The sequence below is a fragment of the Platalea leucorodia genome (genome assembly GCF_965183815.1).
Source record: "Platalea leucorodia genome assembly, chromosome: 1".
In the NCBI taxonomy this organism is placed as follows: Eukaryota; Metazoa; Chordata; class Aves; order Pelecaniformes; family Threskiornithidae; genus Platalea; species Platalea leucorodia.
In genome coordinates, this window is record NC_138823.1 from 157,316,126 (window position 1) to 157,335,119 (window position 18,994).

The 18,994-nt window shown below is 38.2% G+C and overlaps 1 protein-coding gene across 1 annotated transcript in view; it reads left to right on the top strand.

The window, feature by feature from the left end:
* Positions 1-18,994, top strand: part of DIP2C (disco interacting protein 2 homolog C) — a gene marked incomplete at its 5' end in the record, with an annotated part of 324,759 nt that overhangs the window by 260,866 nt on the left and 44,899 nt on the right. Inside the window, 8 exons of the mRNA XM_082316598.1 lie at positions 818-1,019; positions 3,106-3,215; positions 3,980-4,060; positions 7,799-7,922; positions 9,559-9,680; positions 12,401-12,512; positions 12,632-12,741; positions 15,182-15,312. Coding sequence (XP_082172724.1) covers positions 818-1,019; positions 3,106-3,215; positions 3,980-4,060; positions 7,799-7,922; positions 9,559-9,680; positions 12,401-12,512; positions 12,632-12,741; positions 15,182-15,312 — 992 coding nt within the window. The remainder of the gene's footprint in view (positions 1-817; positions 1,020-3,105; positions 3,216-3,979; positions 4,061-7,798; positions 7,923-9,558; positions 9,681-12,400; positions 12,513-12,631; positions 12,742-15,181; positions 15,313-18,994) is intronic.

Below are 18,994 nucleotides of genomic sequence, written 5' to 3' on the forward strand. Positions count from 1 at the left end.
TGTGCTTGGATGTCTGAAGTTGTTTTTCTAACTCACTTGCTGCAATTTTTGTTACCAATGTAAGGAAAATAACCAGTTAAAATGTGCATGGAATTAAAATCTTAAGTGCATGGATATTAATGTTTAACAAAATGAATTACATAGATACTGTACATTATAGATTTTTTGGAGGTGATGCAGTTTACTCCACTTGTCAGACAATGAACAAGGTTATTATAAGATTCAAAGAGGCTTATTTTTCAGGTTTTCATTAAACAAGTATTTTTTCAAGTGGATAGTTTCATAGTTTTCCCTTATATTGTACCAATTCCCATTCCTGCCTGTGGATCTTTTACACAGTAATCAGGGAGTGAAACAGTTATTATCTTAGAAAAATTTAAAAAATTTATAAACTACATACATCAGTAGGTACATGGTGATATACATTCAACTTTTGAAATTTTTCTTTGCTCTGCAAGATGGACTGGATGTTAAGTTGATAGGAATCCTTTGAACTTTAATTCTGAGAAGTACGCCAGTTAAAGTCTAAGGGATGCCTAGGTAGCATTTCTTAATAGATTTCTATGTATGCATCACCAGGGTTTTTTTTTTTTTTTGCTTTTTTATCTTCTGGAATGAGTGTAATAACATGAGTGTTACATTTCCATCCACCTGTTCCCACTGAAAAGAACCTCCTTATCACTGACATTGCTGAAGTGTCTTTCCATTGCCAGTTAATTATTAGGGTTGTTTTATGCAGTTACTCAGAACAACATGTGCTTATTAGAATGATGAAAAATTAGCCTTTCATTAAAATCGACTTCCTGCTTTTTTTTAGGCTATTGACAGTATTCATCAAGTGGGAGTCTACTGCTTAGCACTCGTACCAGCAAACACGCTTCCCAAGACGCCGCTGGGAGGAATACACCTGTCAGAAACCAAACAGCTCTTCTTGGAAGGATCACTGCATCCTTGTAATGTGCTGATGTGTCCCCACACGTGTGTAACAAACCTGCCTAAACCAAGGCAAAAACAACCAGGTAAGATGAGTGAAGGCAAAGGGACCGTGACTTAATGCTGTGTGTTCATGGTACTGTATGGAGCAAAATCAAGTAGCTGTTAATGCAGGTGAGAATCAGCTCTGTCAGCTGTTCCTGTTAAATATTCCAGGTGTGTTAAGGACATTGTTGGTTTTGGCAGAAGCTTCACAAAGACTGCAAGGAAAAATGCTCCAAAAACCTAAGTTCAGTAAAGATGAAGACATTTTTATCACTCCACAAGGCACTGCTGAGACCACACCTTCTTTGTAAATTCCTGGTCAGTTATGTTTAAAGAGGATGGACTGAGATCAAAACAGAGAAAGATAAAATCTTGGCTTATTTGAAGGCTGAGTTTGTAAAGTAGAAGTAGAGAGGAAGAGGACTGTTGACACTAAACAACAAGTGTTGGAAGAAGAGCAAATACTTAAAAACTGGTCATGAATGAGGATAAAGGTATTCACCTGAGTAGGGAGGTTCTGGATTATTCTTACAGCAAGTATATTTGAGGGAAAACTCTAACTAGTACTGAGATGGTTCTTCAAAAGTTCTGCCACACTTTATGAAGAATATTAGATGAAATGGTACAGCAAGGCACTGACTCAAATGACCAAGAAAACCCTCATAGCCTGCTGTAGTCCAGTTGCTGCTTATTCAATGCCCAATGAATGAGAACCTTTTTAACAGATTTTTTACTTCGAATCCAATTGCAGATTTTAGTACTCAGATTAATTTCAAGTATTTCTGGATCTGTAGCCTCAGGCTTAAGACCTGAATTCAGCTACGTTAGGCTAAGTGTTGGTTGCTTTCCACTTTGAAAACCAGCTTGGAATATGAAGTGTTTTTACCCTCTGGATCTTGAATATGGGGACTGTCCATCATGAATTCAGTGCAAATTTGCCAAAACCGTCAGCTTGTTTATTTATTTAAAACCCTTGGAGATATGTCTCAGAAATCAAAACCATAATCTTAGTTTGTGGATACTGGGACTGTCAGAGGCCAACAGCGACTTCCACTAACTTAACAAAAGCAATGAAGCCTTCAACTGCAGTGCTCACTTTGGTATTTCCTTGTTGCAAAGTAATCACAGAATTAGGATCAGTGCAATGGAGAAACTTACAGATAGATTGTGTACATTATATATCACTATGGTAAAAGCAATGCCAGGAGCAGAGAAACCAAACTGATAGCATCACATTCTCCTGTTTTGCGTAGTTCTGACATACCCGGAAGATATATTGCTTTCATCTTTTTAAAGCAGGGTAGTCTGTAGATGTTATTTATTGTACATTATCTGATTACTTAGACATCTTGTATTTTGACACTTATACCACTTACCGTCACTGAGACAAAGCTTGGACATCATAGACTAGAAGTAAAGTCTGGTATCAGTTGCAGTTAATAGTAATCCACGTTGGAGAAGCAGAAAACAAATGATAACGTGAGCATAAACGGTGTCTGTGAGACAGGTATTTTTCCCTAATGGCAGCAACAAAACACCAGTGAAATCCACCTCACGGAGAAGCATCAGCCTTGACATCTTCCTTTCTTCCAAAGTTAAATTATTTTTCTTCAATCTCTACCTTGTGCTAAAGGGCTTGCATGTATTTTATCATGTGCACCATCTGCCTTCCTAATCCTTGTCACTTCACGTCTATAGCATTACAGAACTGCTAATACAGATGCAACTTAGCCTAGGGAACAGAAGAGAGAAATAGGAACATTGTCCCTGAAGCCTGGGTACATCTCATCTGGTTTTACGCACCTGAATGGACAAGCCTAGATTAAGAGCTGAATTTTCCAAAGATTCCCTATATCAAGGCAGGCAGGATGTGTTTCTAGCTGTAGAGAGCCCATGCTAAATGGGCTTCTCGGTTAGATATGTTTAGAGAGAATTAATCCAGGCCTACATATCTTCCAGCTACTTCTGGTCCATCAGACAAAGTTTGTATCAACACAGATGCACTGAAGGTTTGGTGTTGTGGATAGCAATGAGAAAAATATCATGTAATACAAAAGACATAAAAATAATTTTTCATCCACAAGCAAAGGATTTTTATTGCACTTAGCACATTTCTATTTATTCTAGAAATTGGCCCTGCCTCTGTGATGGTGGGGAACTTGGTCTCTGGAAAAAGAATTGCACAGGCCAGTGGTAGAGATCTGGGGCAAATAGAAGATAATGACCAAGCCAGAAAGGTAAGCTAAACTTTTCCAGTATGGCTTATATTTAGCTAGTTAGCATCAGGACACTTAGCAGTACATAGTAGTAGTATTATTGCAGAATTTGTTGATTGCTTTTTCTAATTCTCACTAAAATATTTCAGAACCCCCTTTTCAGATAAATATAAAATAGACGTGAGGGAGGATCACTGCATTTCATCTGTATGGATTTTTTTTAATAAGTGTACATGGGACAACAGAACAAACATGGTGGAAACTGTTAATGCTTCTACCAGAAATCACCCTCTATTATATCTTTTTTACTAGTTCAAGTGGAGTCCAGGGAATTTTGTTTGCATATATGGTCCTGATTTTGATCCTGTAAAATTAACTTGAAATTCAGCTCTTTAGGGGGCTTATGTGAGTAATTAAATTAGTACGTTCTAAGCTGTATAAATATTTATATATTTGTAGTAAGAAAAAGCTAAAGAATTAAAATTGTGCTTAAATTCAGAGAGATCGGTAAGAACCAGTTTATTGCTTTGAAAGTATATGTAGCAATATATCATAATCTCAGCCATGGTTTCACTTCCAGAGAGGCTGCTGCTACCGTGCAAAAGCACCTTGCTATAAATATGTGTGCTGACAAGAAAATTAATTCATGCTTAGTGCTTCTGGGTATTGATGTAAAATGTAGCATATAAATAAGAAAGACATAGCTAAACTAGCAAAAATAGTTATCTGGGTTTTAAACCCAAAAAGTTATTTAGTGTCATGACTATCACTCTGCTTTATTTTAGTTCCTCTTCCTCTCCGAAGTGTTACAGTGGAGAGCTCAGACCACTCCTGACCATGTGCTTTACACTCTACTCAACTGCAGGGTAAGAAGCTCAGACCGTTACTCCGACAGGCTGCGGTATGGAAAATGGCACACTGGTATTTCAGCTGCACCTGCTCATGCTGTGGCAGAACGCGACCTTTCTGTTTCTTTTCCCATTAATACTCAGCTGCTATATTTAATGTTCACTGAGGCAGAGAGGAAAAGAGAATAATCATTGCCAGTTGTCAAAATATAGATTGCTTTTGTATAAGACAGCGCGCCTTACACGTTTCTCATTTCTTTTTCCACCACATATATGTTGTGGGTGAGCTGACACTGCAAATCTGTTTCAACGCTGATCATTCCTGTACTGAAGCGTAGTATTTAATACTGCTCACCATCCTGATTTCCAATTCGAAAAGCACAGGCTTGGCAAAATCAAAGCATTTTCCCTAAATAAAACAATGATTGTTGGTTTTGAGAGCGGACCATCTCGGGGAGGTGTGAGAATGGGGAAAGAAGGTGAAGAGGAGGAGAGGTATGTCCAGAATCCAACCAGGTCTGTCGAGGATCACTAATAAATCTCTCTGCATAGCCTACATGAGGTGCCAGCTTTGCACAGCATTTCATTGCTTATCAAAAATTAATTAATACGTCTCAGGTGGTATAGAACTTGGCTTTACTAAGAGTGTAGTTTTTCCTAGATGACTGTAGATGACAAACCAGTAAATCCCAAGACCACTGTAGAGAATGAAAGTCTGATTTCAAACCATCCCACCGCAGTGCATCTAGACACATCTGTCAAAACTGGGAAACATGCATAGTGTGTCAGGGTCTCCAAGAGAGGAGGGGCCTGGAATAGTGCTATTCCCCTGGGCCACCTGGAGTAGCTGGTGTTGTCTCAGCCCATGTGGTCCCTACGCAACTTGGATGGGTTCTTAAACCACCAGTAATTTGTGAACCTCTTGGAAATGACCACTTACTGTGGTCAGGATATGCTTCCCCCGCCCATATTACCATTCTGGTACCAAAGTTCAGTTTGAGGCTACCGGTAAGTCATTAAATGACCTTTTTTTAAATTCAGGTTAATAGCTAATATTCTGTGAACATGTGCAACTTGACAGATAATAGTGAAGTAGTAATGTAGTTGTCTGTTGCAAAGTAGAAAACTTGAGAGGCAATGCTGTTTAGAGAGTCAATATTGCACCATTAAAATTGTGCATTGTTCGGTCCTGTAAGTTAGGAGCAACGATGCTGCAAGAAAGAGACAGTGATATCCACACAGGCTGTTGCTTTTGAGCTTTAAATAAAGCCAGACTTCCCATGCTGGCAGAAGGGTTCAAACAGTGGGAGGGAAGGACACAATGTGGAAAACAAAGATGAACAAAATAATTTATCATTCCATAGAAGTGAAAAATAGTTGAATTTTGAAATTCAGTTTCTCTGCTCCTTTAATACTCTCTTTGTGGAGTATCTTATATGAAATTTGTTTGAGAGATGTAATGCTTTGTGGAGAGATTTAATGTTTTATGGAAAGGAGTGACACGTTTGGTGGGTTTTAGCCTGGGGAAGCTTTATTGCCCGTCTTGAATTTTAGTTCTGGTTTGTAACTTCTCCCGTTTTGTCTTCCTTGCACATTGTCTGTACACTTTGTTCTAAAACATCGAGGCATCTTGCAGTGGATGACTAATAGAAATCCACTGAGATTAGTTTTTTCCTGTAACCAACCCAAGCTTTTTGAGAATTTGGAATATTTCTAAAATTAGAGCAGTGCATTGTTTTTAGTGTGTGTCATGAAGGATTGCAACACCTTTACTCTGCAGGACACCTTGTATAAAAGACCCGAAGGGAATAGTTGCCTGGTGCTTGCCAATGATTCTGGTCCAACAGCAGGATTCTCCTTCCCTGCACTTCACATAAACACTGTCTTTCCTCTGGTTCACGTGCAGCAAGTGCCAGAAGTCTTAAACGTAAACAAGTTTTGCACAAATTCACATGATTTGCAGCAATTCCCTTTCTGTGTCAGTGGGGCCTGTGCTTCTGATGTACCTGGGGATATAAAAGGTCCTTCTTCCCATGACTATGCAAACAGGCAATTTCTTGAAAGAAGGAATGAAGAGTTTAAGCACATTCCTACTGGCAGGTCTACAGTGACAAGGACACCAAGACCTCAGGTCACTTTAGCCATATTTAGGGCTGGACAGATAGAAGCCATCTCTAGTCCAGCATCCATATAGTTGCTTGTATCTTTAGAGGAAGCTTTCGTAGTGAAATGATCTCCGCATTGTTCAGAAGACTGATTAAAATTGCCTGAAGTGCATTGCAGTAAGTGTGGTTGCTGAAGATTGTGAAGAGGAATGCTAAGCCCTGACTTTGCCCTTTTTATTTTCAGTTAGGTTTGTCCTCTTTGTTGGCAGTGTTTGAGTTTGTGTATAGTTTATTAGAAAGTTTGTAAATGCCAAGTGATGCCTGGTAACATGCCACTACTTCCAACACTAGACCTTTATCAAACTGCTGTCTCCTCTCTGAAGCTTGTGGTCAATAAATACTGCAGTGGTGCGTGGGGTGGTGATGGTGGATAGAAACCAGCAATCAAGCCAAACACTATTTTTTGCCTTGTTAAAATACAGTGTAAAGAATATTTATTTAAAACAGAAGACCCTATTGCTTTCTCTCTTAATAAGGACAGTGATACAATATTTTTGATTGCATTGCATTGCATTTTTGGTACATTGTTCTTTTTAAGTGTATGTATTTTCTTACTTTTTTTTTTCCCCGATTTCTTCGGCTTCTCTGATTTTAAGTGAACTTAGTGCTTGTGATAGGTGCCAGGTATATCATAGCAGTACTGGAGACTGAAGTCCTCTTTTTCCGCAGAACAGGTACACAGGCAGAGAGGTGCAGCCCTTCCCATACTGCCCTGTCCCTTTATCTCAGCCCAGACCTTGCCAGACCAGCTCTAGGCAGTCAGTCTGTCCTGCATGTTCACTTTTAGACTTCTCTTCTGAGGTGTCAACTGTGGTAGTGAATTTTATGATACAGATGTATTTATTTCTCTAAAAGTGTATTTGTGTGTCTGCATATATACACACGTACATATTTTTAGGGAATGCAAGAACCATAACATTCATCCAATTTAAAACACTATAGCACTATTTGAATTGCCAAACTGTAGCGTATTGTCACTTCCCCTTTTTTTTTTTCATGCTGACCAGAGTTACTCAAATTCAACAAATGCCTTTCTTTTCTATTTCATTTATACGCATGTGCTTAGCTTTTGTTCCAGACTAATTCTTTTCCCCATCACAAAGTATTGTTTTCTCCTCTGTCTTTCATCTCTTGTCTTTTAAAGTCTTTCTGCTGTGCCATTTGGCTTCCTTCCAGCGTGCAGACGACGAAGTGCAATTTTCAGGGTTGCTCTCCACAGATTCTCCAGATTGCTGCAGAGACCATAAAGGCACTTCCCTGGCTGTAGCAGGAATGCTGCCTGTATAGCAAGGGAAGGAGTACAGGTTACATGGGCAGGATATTAGCATACTACTGTACTCCTTTGGCTAGAGAGAAAACACTGTTGAGGGCAGAAGGTACAGAGAGGGGAATGGAAAACGTTCCTCTGCTTGACAAACATCTTTTTTCTTTCCAACTACAGTTTGGCGTAAGGCCGAAGGTTTCCATATTTAAGTTGATTGCATGACTTATTGTGGCTGCACCTCATCCAGTAACTTCTAACATGCAGCGGAAAATAGAGTTTCAGCGCATTGCATTATCTTCTGTGACATTTACCTTTCTTCCTGTGCAGGGAACAATAGCCAACTCGCTAACATGTGTCCAGCTACATAAGCGAGCTGAGAAGATAGCTGTCATGTTGATGGAAAGGGGACATTTACAAGATGGAGACCATGTGGCTTTGGTTTACCCACCAGGTAAAGAACTGCCATGTTTGGTACCTTGGTAGTCCCAAATGTTTATCAAGATCCTTTAGAACGGTGCTGCACTGGGGGTCTTACCAACGGTAAACCATGTTAATTGGCAAAACACAAAATATTTGCCTTATGCACATTTCTTTGAACTTAGCTGAACATACTTAAAAGAATTTCTCTTTGCATATGCTCATAGATTTTATTTCTTTGGGTTCAGATTAAGATTAACCTCTGTTTTTAAAACCTGTCTCTTATAAGCAGTCAAATTTAGTTACTGCTTTTCTTTTCATTTGCTGGAGATACAGTATTTTATGAGCATACAATTCTGCTAAAATATTCCATCTGCTGAGTGTTCTTAGGTGCACCTGTTGAATTCCCTCTTGGAAGTGCTGCGTTTCATGAGGGTAAAGCAGCAATACCTAGGAAGTAATTCATGTTTTTTTAGAGTAGGAATATGATGAATAAATAGGAGATGATTAAGAATTAGCAAATTATAATCACTATTTTGTCTATGCTTCTTTAACCTAGACAGCTCTCTGTAGCTTGAGTTTTCAACCTTTGACATAAGGGCTTTTAAGCTTGTGTTAACCGGTACCATGCTTGACATTTGCTTGAAATTATTTCTGATCTAGTGCTGCTTTTTTATCTTTAAAATTTCTTGCCCGTTGGTGAAATAAACAGTCTGATTTAAGGCCTGTATTGTGATATTTGGTTTTTAAGGGCTGCAAGATACTGGTTAAATCTTTATAGGAGTAATTTTTCAACGGTTAATATGAGAAAACCTTTTCCACAATAGAAGACTAGTATTTTAAACTTCAGGTTTTATTTTCTGTATTTCATTTCCCAAGAATAAAGCATTTTATTGAAGGAACAATAACCTGTCAGTACTCCAGATCCTTTTCCACTGAAAGAATAAAACGGCCCCCATTGTCATCTTATCACGGCCTGTGTACAGCACCAGGGAGCTATCAAACCGCAGTATTCATGGGATCTTTGTGCTGTCATCTGTTCAGCCTCCTTAGATAGCCTGAAGTGTGCTGTCCACAATCTGTCACCTGCAGTCAATTTTTATATAGAACAACACCTATTTTTATGTTAGAAGCAGGATTTCAAAATCATGACTCCCTTTTTTACTGTAAAATTTCAAGTAGGTAAGTCAAAGCTCCATATCTGAGGTTAAAAATAGCACGAGAAAGACAGTATTTAACGAAGTCTCCAGTTCCTTCTGCAGCTGATAGGAACAGACATCGTCCTACTTCGTCCTTTTGCTGGGGCATCCCTTTTCTTGTAGACTCATTTGTCTATGAATGTAAATTTAGGAAGATAATTAATCTGTAGAAATCAGTCTTTTTAACAGGTTACTTCCTGATCATAAAAGTGAAGTTCACCTAAATGATGATATCTGGCTGCAGCTTTGTGTGTCGCCTTTAGTTTTTCATGCTCAGAAGAACAGTACAATTGAAAGGAGTCAGTGAAGCTGAACAAATACTGACAAGGGGCTGAAAAAGAAGTCTGTTAAAGGGCTTAGTCGCTCATTTAACCTTCTGAGTTGAGTTCCAAGTAATATTTATGCTGACATAAGTGTCTGTGATTAAATTATTTGATTTTCAGGGGAGGATTTTTGTTTTTCTTCATGCAGGAATAGACCTGATTGCCGCATTTTACGGATGCCTGTATGCAGGCTGTGTGCCAATAACAGTTCGACCTCCACATCCCCAGAACATAGCTACCACGTTACCTACAGTGAAGATGATTGTGGAGGTGAGCAGGCACCTGAAAGTGCACAAGTAGATTAAATGGACAGTGGATTTGCGTAGTCTTTAGGAGCGGTAACTTAAGTGAGTGGTGGTGTAGGTTGAAGAGTTGTATTCCTTCCAAAGATTCAGGACTGCAGTGTGTTGCAGGGTCAACACTGCTTGACAGCAAACAACCTTCTGACTTCCACTGTCACATTTTGCCACAGTTATGCTGCTCCTTTCAGGAAATACATTTGAAGTGCATTCTTCTATTTAGCTATATGCCAAGAATGGTAGGATTCCTCACCTGGCAACGCTACACTGACTATTGAGAAAAATCCCAATGGAAGGCTTAGCTTGACCTAATGGTGATTTGTGCTCAGCTCCGTACATAAAATTGTTTTGCAGTTTGAAGCAATTTCAAAGTTCTGTTGTGAAGATGTTGGTCAGTATTTTGTTTCATCCGTAGAAGTGTTACTCAGACTTTTTCATTCAATGCTTTCTTTTTGCTATTTTGACTTTATCTAATAATGTTTAGTCTTTGTTGCATATAAATAACTGCATTGTGCTTGTTACTGAGGGAAATAAAATGATTGCAAAGGCTTAGCCTTTTACATCTGGCAGTTTCTAATCTATTGAATGGAATTCTGAGTCTCTGAAAAAACAAGTTGAAACAAATGTGATTTTAACATTTCTAATTAATGTTGATATTTTCAAGTAATAAGTACTAGAGATGGTTATAATTTGTGGCTTCCTTATGGCATCAGATGCCACAAAGTATCAGTAGATACTGAGAAAATGTCCTATTGTCTTCAGGGTTCTCATTCTTTAATACTTTGGCACTCACAGTTTTTAAACATCAGTTGTTAAAATTATAGAAGTGATGTGAAATGTGTTATTTTATTTTTCCTTTGATGTTTAATAGCCAAACTAGATCTGTTTGGTTTAATGATGGAAAACTAGGACAGGTCTAAGTTGACTTGTAGTCGTCCCTTCAATAGAGCAACTTTAAATAAAATGTTGAAATTTATTAGCCGTATTAGTGCCAGTTTGACTTAAAAGCCTCTCAGCTCTGTTTTACACAGGATTTTCTTTCATTTTGGAGAGGGATGACCTTGTAGAAATTAAAATATTGAGGCTGTTCCTTCATTGCCAATGCAATCATATAAATTTCCCGGTGTGATGGGGTCAAAGCCTGCTCTGACACGCTGTATGTCGTCTACACAGCACCTTTTGAAGTCAGTAAGAATGACGTCTGAGAAAAATTTGGCCTACATAATTGTGTTTTGGTGATGAGCTCGTAGTAGTAAAATATAACTGAACATTACTGAGTCACATCTCGAGCAGTTGCTAACATAGCTAAGAGGTCTTCTTTCTCCTTCCCACTGTCCCTACGTGTTTACCTCAGATTTGCTATTCTCCAGGCATGGACATTCTGTATTTTAATAAACCTCCTGATCTTCCAGATAATATAATTCCTGAGAGGGCTAATAACCACCAACTCTTGAAATTCCTTTTGGTTTATGGCTGTACTATGTCCCAAATGAAGATTTTCATAGATTAAAGTTAGCTATGTAAGAATTACCTTGTCTTGCCATGGCAGTGACATGATTGGATTGAGGGATGCTGCGGTGGCTTCATTTATCTTCACTTTTCGCTTGAAATATTTGGATTGGCCATGCAGGGAAATCATGGGGTTAGAGAAGTAGGGCTTGGATCAGTGCTTGTATGCTCCTGATTTCCTCATGTGCTCTGTAAAGTTGACCTATAAAGTTGACCTCCATGAGATTACTGTCAACAGAAGCTGATCTCTTGCTCAGTGGTATAATTTAGTGTCCATATGGTTACTGATTTCCTTAGGTTGAACATTGGAAATTCAGTGTGCAATGAAATGTCTCAGATTCCTTAAAGAAAAAAATGCTCTTAGCAATATTTGCACAGATTCTCAAAGTTTGAGGAAAAGAAGAATGATGCTGCCTTTTCAGTTTTTCCTCTGTACTGTCTTCAGTGATTAACAGTGTTCATATTTATGTTTGTCTGAATATTTCCTTAAATATATTAATTTTTATAATCAGTAAGAAATATTCTTGTAGGTGCTACTTATGTGTTTTTAAAAATAGCAAATCTGAAAGGAGAATACCTTCAGCATATGTCATCTAAAATTCTGTGCAGATGGTATTTGCAGTAAACTCACCATTTCATTTCTTAGTGCCACCTGCACAATTTTTGGTCTAGAGCTATTTTGCTGGTATCAGAAGAGTTCCCAGTGGTTTATCACTAGCACAGGAATCAGGAATATATGGCTAACATAAAATTGACTTAAGATAGTAAAATTACTCATATAAATGTCAGGCTAGTTTTGGTTTATGTGAAAATATTGTTAATAAACCAAGATATATTACCATCACATAGGAAATATTTTGGTTACAGTCTTCTGTACTGGCATTCTGGGTTGATAACTGATATAATGTGTTGGAAAAGTCACGTTCTCACTATTAAGGTGCCTTTAGTTTCATTACAACACTCTTCTCCAAGTGTAATTTTCATGTAATTTGTAAAACTCACATGACTTTGTCTGCTTTGTGAGCTGCATTTTTTGTGCATCCTTCCACCTCCTAATTGGAAAACATAAGACTAATATACCTGTGTCCTGTTCTGGCAGAAAATAAATCATGGTCTTGCTCATTTTCATGGGAGAATTAATCAGTATCCCATTGCATTATTATTTATTTCTTAAATTCCTAGGTAAGCCGCTCTGCCTGCTTAATGACTACACAATTAATATGTAAATTGTTACGGTCGCGAGAGGCGGCAGCAGCAGTGGATGTCAGAACGTGGCCTCCGGTACTAGATACAGGTGAGTACTAAGGCTAGGGGACCTCTGTGTCATCTTTTGTCATGGTATTTGTCAAGCACTCAGAGGTCTATCTGTCATGGGAGTAAGATACACACGTTTTCTTTCTGTATTTTCGCTAGACGATTTGCCAAAGAAGCGGCCTGCACAGATCTACAAACCTTCTAACCCTGAAACGCTTGCTTACCTTGACTTCAGTGTCTCCACAACTGGCATGCTAGCAGGGGTAAAGGTAGGGACTTCTTGTTAAAGCTGGCATTCCTGCTGTCTCGCCTGGCTGGCAGGTGGTACGTTGCTCCTGATTTGTAACTCCTCTTGATTTTTGGTAATAGATTGAATTGCTTCCTCCCTTGCAGTCATTATTTGATTCCATTAACATGAAATTAGTTCTTCTATACTCACTACGGTACTGTGTGTGGCGAGTTTAGCCCTGCTCCTCCTTCTCAGACTAAAAATTTAATTCCGATACCCCTGCAGATAGCCCAGTAGCTTGTCTGCCTGAAGCGTTCTTCAACTGAAGCATCTATTCTTTCCTTTTTATGAAGAAAATGAGACCTGGTCATCCCTTTTCTACTTGTTCCAGTGCCCATCCCTGTTTGCTCTTTATTGCAACTCAACTGCTGCCCATTGTTTTTCAGTATATTCTCTTCTTCATGCTATTAAGGGAACTGCTGATGTCTCTGATATATTCACCTGGTACAATACTAATCAGCAAAAAAAATTCATTGATGGATTTGTTTGATAAACTTAGACATCTTGAGCTCTTTAAATCTCTATTCTGGCATTTTCTCCAACCCTCTAGCCGCAATTTATCAAAGCTGTCTTTTCTAGCTGCTAACATACATATTATTCCAGTGTTGGTTTCACCAGCACACAGGCAGAGGTAAAATCAATCTCTTACTCTTACCTATTACTTCCTTACTCCTATCTGTTGCATATCTAAGGATTATGATTACTTCAGCAATTTTTGCTGATGTATCACACTTATAGCCTGTATTGAATCCCTCATACTCTTTGGCATCATGCATCTGTTTTCAGAAGCTGTCAGCATAATTTATGAACAAAGAAAACATCATTTTCCCAGTTTTCAGGTGGAGAATCTGAAGCACAGATCAGTGAAGTGACCAGCCCAAGGTTGACTGATGGTTAAATGTCTGAGCTTGCGGAAGGTCACATATTGGACACTCCTGGAAGATTCATTTCATCTAACTTTAAATAGCTACGATGCCTACAGATGTGCACTAGTCATTGGGCTCCTCAAGAATCAACAGAAAGAAGCAGGGACTTTTAGGGTGTAATTTATCTGACTTAAGTGAAACATCTGTAAATTAAATGCTAAATTAATCTGTAAATTAAATGCTAAATTAAAAAAATGGCTAAACAACTTATGTGGCTTCTGAAAAGTTGGTAAATGCTTTGTAATCACTTTGGAAGTAATAGATTCCACTTATGTTTACTCTCAACTTTTTCACTAGCTTGCACCCAGTATGGTGTCAAATTCACAGAATAACATCAGTTCTGGCCCTACAGAGTTCAGTTTAATCCTGTGTGAAAAAGCTGTCTTGATTCAGCTAGAGTAGAATTAATCTTTGCAAACTGCAGATGATCACCATGTGGACACCTGTTTTGAGCTGGTCTTTGTGCATCACTTGGAACATATCCAGCTTCAGTTATGGCTCTCATTGGCGATAGAGAAAAAGTCACTTCTGGAGCTTCGTTCCTCTGTTTACCTTAAGATCAAATAAATTTTACCTTCTAAGTGCCTGTTCCCCTCCACTGACTCTAACAGTATATAAGGCAACTAGCTCAGTATGTGGCAGGTATCAAAGGTTAGATGAGTTAAATCCTGTCCAGGCTGTCTTTCTAACATGGGTATCTTTCTTGTTATTAACAGAGAGGACAAAGATTAAAAGATGTAATTCTGTTCCCACTCTAGTTAGAACTTCTAAGGCAGGATGGGTGAGTGTGGGAAACATCCTAACACTAGAAAAAGAAATCAGGAGAATTTCCTTTTGATCAGGTTTTTTGTTTCTATTTTCTGCTTGTTTTATCTCAGAGAGCTTTCTTACCAAGATTTTTAAGAGCCTGTTTCTCGCAGAGGAGATAACATGAAGACATGAAGAACCTTTACTAAGTTTATTGGGGATCTTTATCACCAAATGATTAGGTCCTTAATACCATTTTGCATGCAAAATCCTCTTCAATTTAAAAAGTGCATTGGCATTTTTTATTTATTATTAAATATATTGTTAAATATATTATTAAATATGTACTTAGAAATATGTTACCAATGATCAACAGAATACTTCAAATTACATTCAGATCCTGCAGTCATTCATTCCTTTGTTCTTCCAGAAAGTTTAGCTTGTTATCGTTAGGTTTGCATACAGCTTGGAGCACATCTTTAAACCACTCACAGCTTTCTCCCTGAATCACTTCAAACTTATCATTCATTCTGTCTCCCCTCCCCTTTCACGGTTATTTGGATGCCCTCTTGAAGGAAAATTATGTTTTCTTAGATATAAATTACAAATGTGTTTACACTGAGCAGAAAGTCAATATTTATTTGTTTTCTTTATCCTGTAACTGATTTAAGCACTTGGCACAGTTTGGGAATGAGCCTTCCGAATGACATAGTTGATCATTTTAACTACTTTGCTGTTGTCTTTCAGATGTCTCATGCAGCCACTAGTGCCTTTTGTCGTTCTATTAAGCTGCAGTGTGAGCTTTATCCCTCCAGAGAAGTCGCTATCTGTTTGGACCCCTACTGTGGACTTGGGTTTGTCCTCTGGTGCCTCTGCAGGTGAGGTTTCTCCTCAACCTTTTAAAATACCGTTTCCGTTGTACTATAACACAACAAACCAGATGATGTGAGTGATAAAAGGATGGTAAGAACAGACAGTACCTCTAGGACTGACATAGGCAATTGTAATTGCTGGAAGCTATATGGAGAGGGCTGTACGGAAAATACGCTTTGTTTGAGCTGGGCATGGCCATAGGTATTTAGACTTAGGAGTGCAGAGCGTCAACACAGCTGCTTATGGACTTCCAGCTGCTTTACTGTGGTCTCTGCAGAGTCTGGCTAGTTTTCTTTAATGAAGGCAGTGCTCTACCAGTATTACCTTAAGGAAGTGGTTTCCTGGTGTCCTCATTTTCATTCTCTAATCTGAAAGCACGAGTGGATATCAGGGACTTCCTCATTTGTGGGACTTATGGATGTGATTTTTGCAGAGACATGAAAGTGTGTTTTCTTGCAGAAGGATACTTCTATGGCAGTAGCAAAGCTATCAGAAAAAAAAATCTGGTGAAATGAGAATCAGCTTTTTTTGTTAATCAGAAGTTTAGAAATTTAACAATCGTGTCAATCTCTATACTCCAGGGAAGTTACAGTTCAGCACTGAAAGCAGTTCCATCGATTTTTTTTCTTTCCTTTTTTTTTTTTTTTAAGTTAGCTGGTTTGATGCAGAGGTAAAGGGGAAGAGCTATGAGAGTGTTAATGGAGCACATTTTCATGAGGGCATCTTAGAATCACAGTAGTCCGACATCTTTGCTCCCTCCATAGAACGTTCTTTGGTGTTGGCAGTACTGCTATTTTTGATTGCTAAAATGAAGATAACCCAGGGCAATAAAAATACTCTGGATAAACTTTTTACCAGTTTACTAAATACCTGAGGGAAGCATTATTTGGTAACAACCGCAACAATTTGTTTTCAGCAAGTGTTGTTTATTTAAAAGTAGGCTATTGGCCTGTTTTGTTGCCCTTTTAAAATATTTGTTATTAAATATTAAATGGGCCAAAGATTTACAGTATTATCTTATTCATTCTTGATCAGTCTTTCTTGATTTAAACTATACTTGCCCTAATATTATTTCAGATTTTACATAGGGATTAGAGATTTCTTTGTTTCGAAAGATCTTTTTTTTTCAACATCTTATTTCCCCAACACAAAAATAAAAATATTGAGGCTGCAAGAAAACTCAGAAAACCTTTCAGAAACTTTGAGATTTTAATTAAATCACTCTTTTTAAGTTAAATTTTTAAAATGTTGATTTTTTAAGTCAGTTGAGTATTTCTTATATAGACTTATGTGTTCCAGCATGCCCTGATGTCAACACTGTTAGGGCTTCGCTCTGCTGGGGGCTAATCCAAATCTGCCATGATGCATTTCAGTGAGACCAGGGAAGGACTGTAGAGCAGCATAGGAGAGTTCAGCTAAGGAGTGTATTATTGTATGGGATGATGTTGGGACATGGAGCATCCACGAATAACTTCTATGTGACATCATGATAGAGCTGTAAAATACAGATAGATAAATGTTGACCTGTCCAAAACCCAAGTAATTTGTGATGCACATGACTCTCCTGAATACAGAAATTTTTGTTTCTTCCAGAACCATATTTGCAACAAATAAGCATTTGCTGCCCCTAGCTCCTTCCCAGTACTGATAGTATTCAGCCTTTTAGGAGGAGAAGATTGTTTATGACTGGCAAGTGAATAAAGCGGCAAGCCTTTGGGAGAAAGCAATCAAGGTCTGTGCCCCTCTGTAGCTCATAGAAGGAATAGAAAATGTTATACTGTTTTCAAAGAAGAGAAAGGAAACGAGGGAGTTGAAGGAACTGAGATCAGTCCAGCAACACTAATCTTATGAACCATCGTGTCAATCTCTTCTTTGCCACTGATCTCCTGTTCCTATAAAACCAGAAAGATTGCAGGCTGCTTGAATTGCGACTGTCATTTAGGGAAAGCTGACATCAGATACATCCTCATTAATTCCACTTACAAACTTAATTTCCATTTCATTACTATTTTAGCAATGAGTATTATTTGATGTGATAGCAAAAAATACATCCTGGAGGTTATTAGACTCTTACTCTTCATAACTTAAAACTTTGCAATTTTGCATTTTACTCTGTGTTGTTTAGCATACCCAAATCCTCCTCAACATTTTACAGCCCAGGTTTCTACCTCAGAGGATTCTACTGTAAAGTTATGATTGTCTGTCACCACTCTCATTAACTAAATTAATACTTCTAGTGGCATATGGAAATGAAGTTAGATCTTCAATTTTTGATCAGCTAGGGGGTTTTGAGAGTCAAATAGGAACTCTTCGTTTTAGGAGCCCAGCAGGCAGAGAAAGCAACCTTCTGTGCTGGGTGCAGTTAAAATGACAAGTACATTTTAATCCCTTTATTAACTAGACCAAAGAGTCATTAACTGAGGAATGAAAGAAAAACTAACCTTTTATCCCCGTTGTAGGTGCTTAGACGTTGTGCTGGCCTGCTCCACTGCGGTGCCCCAGAATGCCCCATTCTGTGAGGTCAAAGCTACTTAGGAAAGCTGCTGGAGCATGGAGCCAGCCCTTTGGTAAGTTCGGAATATATTGCATAGTTTTGCAAAGTTTTTATTTTTAAAAAATTTATTATTTTATGGCCTAAATGGTATAAAATAATAAAGAAAAGAAACCTTGCAAAGCAGAGCAATACATTAAAAAAATGGGATTTACCACGTTCCCTCTAAACTGGCTGCATGCTCCAGCAGGGTTTCCTTGGAACCTTTGTCATTGAACAGCACGTCCTGCGTGTGGCGGCAGTCATCAGCCCCACGTGAGTTCACAAACCCCAGACTTTCTAATTTTAACAGGTTCTTACTAATGACTCAATAAAAGAATACATCATTTTTGCGTTTTTCTCTTTAATAATCTCATTCATCCATTCTGAGAGGGTAATCCTAGTATTCTGACTTTCATTGCATTACATTTTAAAATGTATTACAGAGTTTGAAAGAAAAAAAAAATTAAGTGTCCTCCAATGTAAAACAATCAATACTAAATCCTATTGTTCATAAATGCTTCCTGAAATTAAGATGTCCCTATCTTAATGCTGCTCACTCTGGGGCAGAATAGAGCATTCTACAGTTCGTTAGTGAGGATTTACTTAATTGATAGTTGCTGAGTGATACAATAGAATAAGAATTTTCCTTCCAGTTTAGCCCAGCTAAGCCAGCCCATATTGCAGTTCTGCTTTTACTACAGGAAGATAGAATTGTCCTTGCTGAAATTAAAATTAAGTACATTAATAATTTTAAATAAATTATATATATATTCTCAGAAACTGAGATTGTAATAGTACAAGTCAGTAAGACTCAAACTGAACCAGGGGAACTGAATTTTCCGGTCCACAGTGGCCACATAAATAATAAATAAATAAATAGTGTGAATGCTATAAAATGGTCCTGGGAAGGCTTTCCGGGTAAGGTGCAAAGAAGTGGCTTTCTCCTGTCCTGCTCCTGCTGTCTCTGTTCAACAGCCACAAGCTGAAATCCCCAGTGGTGCTGCTGGGTAGCTTCTGCAGCAAGAGGCTGCAAGGTTTCTTATTAACCAAACAGGTGGAACTATGCAAGAAGTAACTAAGGAGTTGCAGCATTAACACGAGAACTGCATTTTGGAAAACTTAAGTCTGCTAGGACTCATTAACTATTGTTAGAT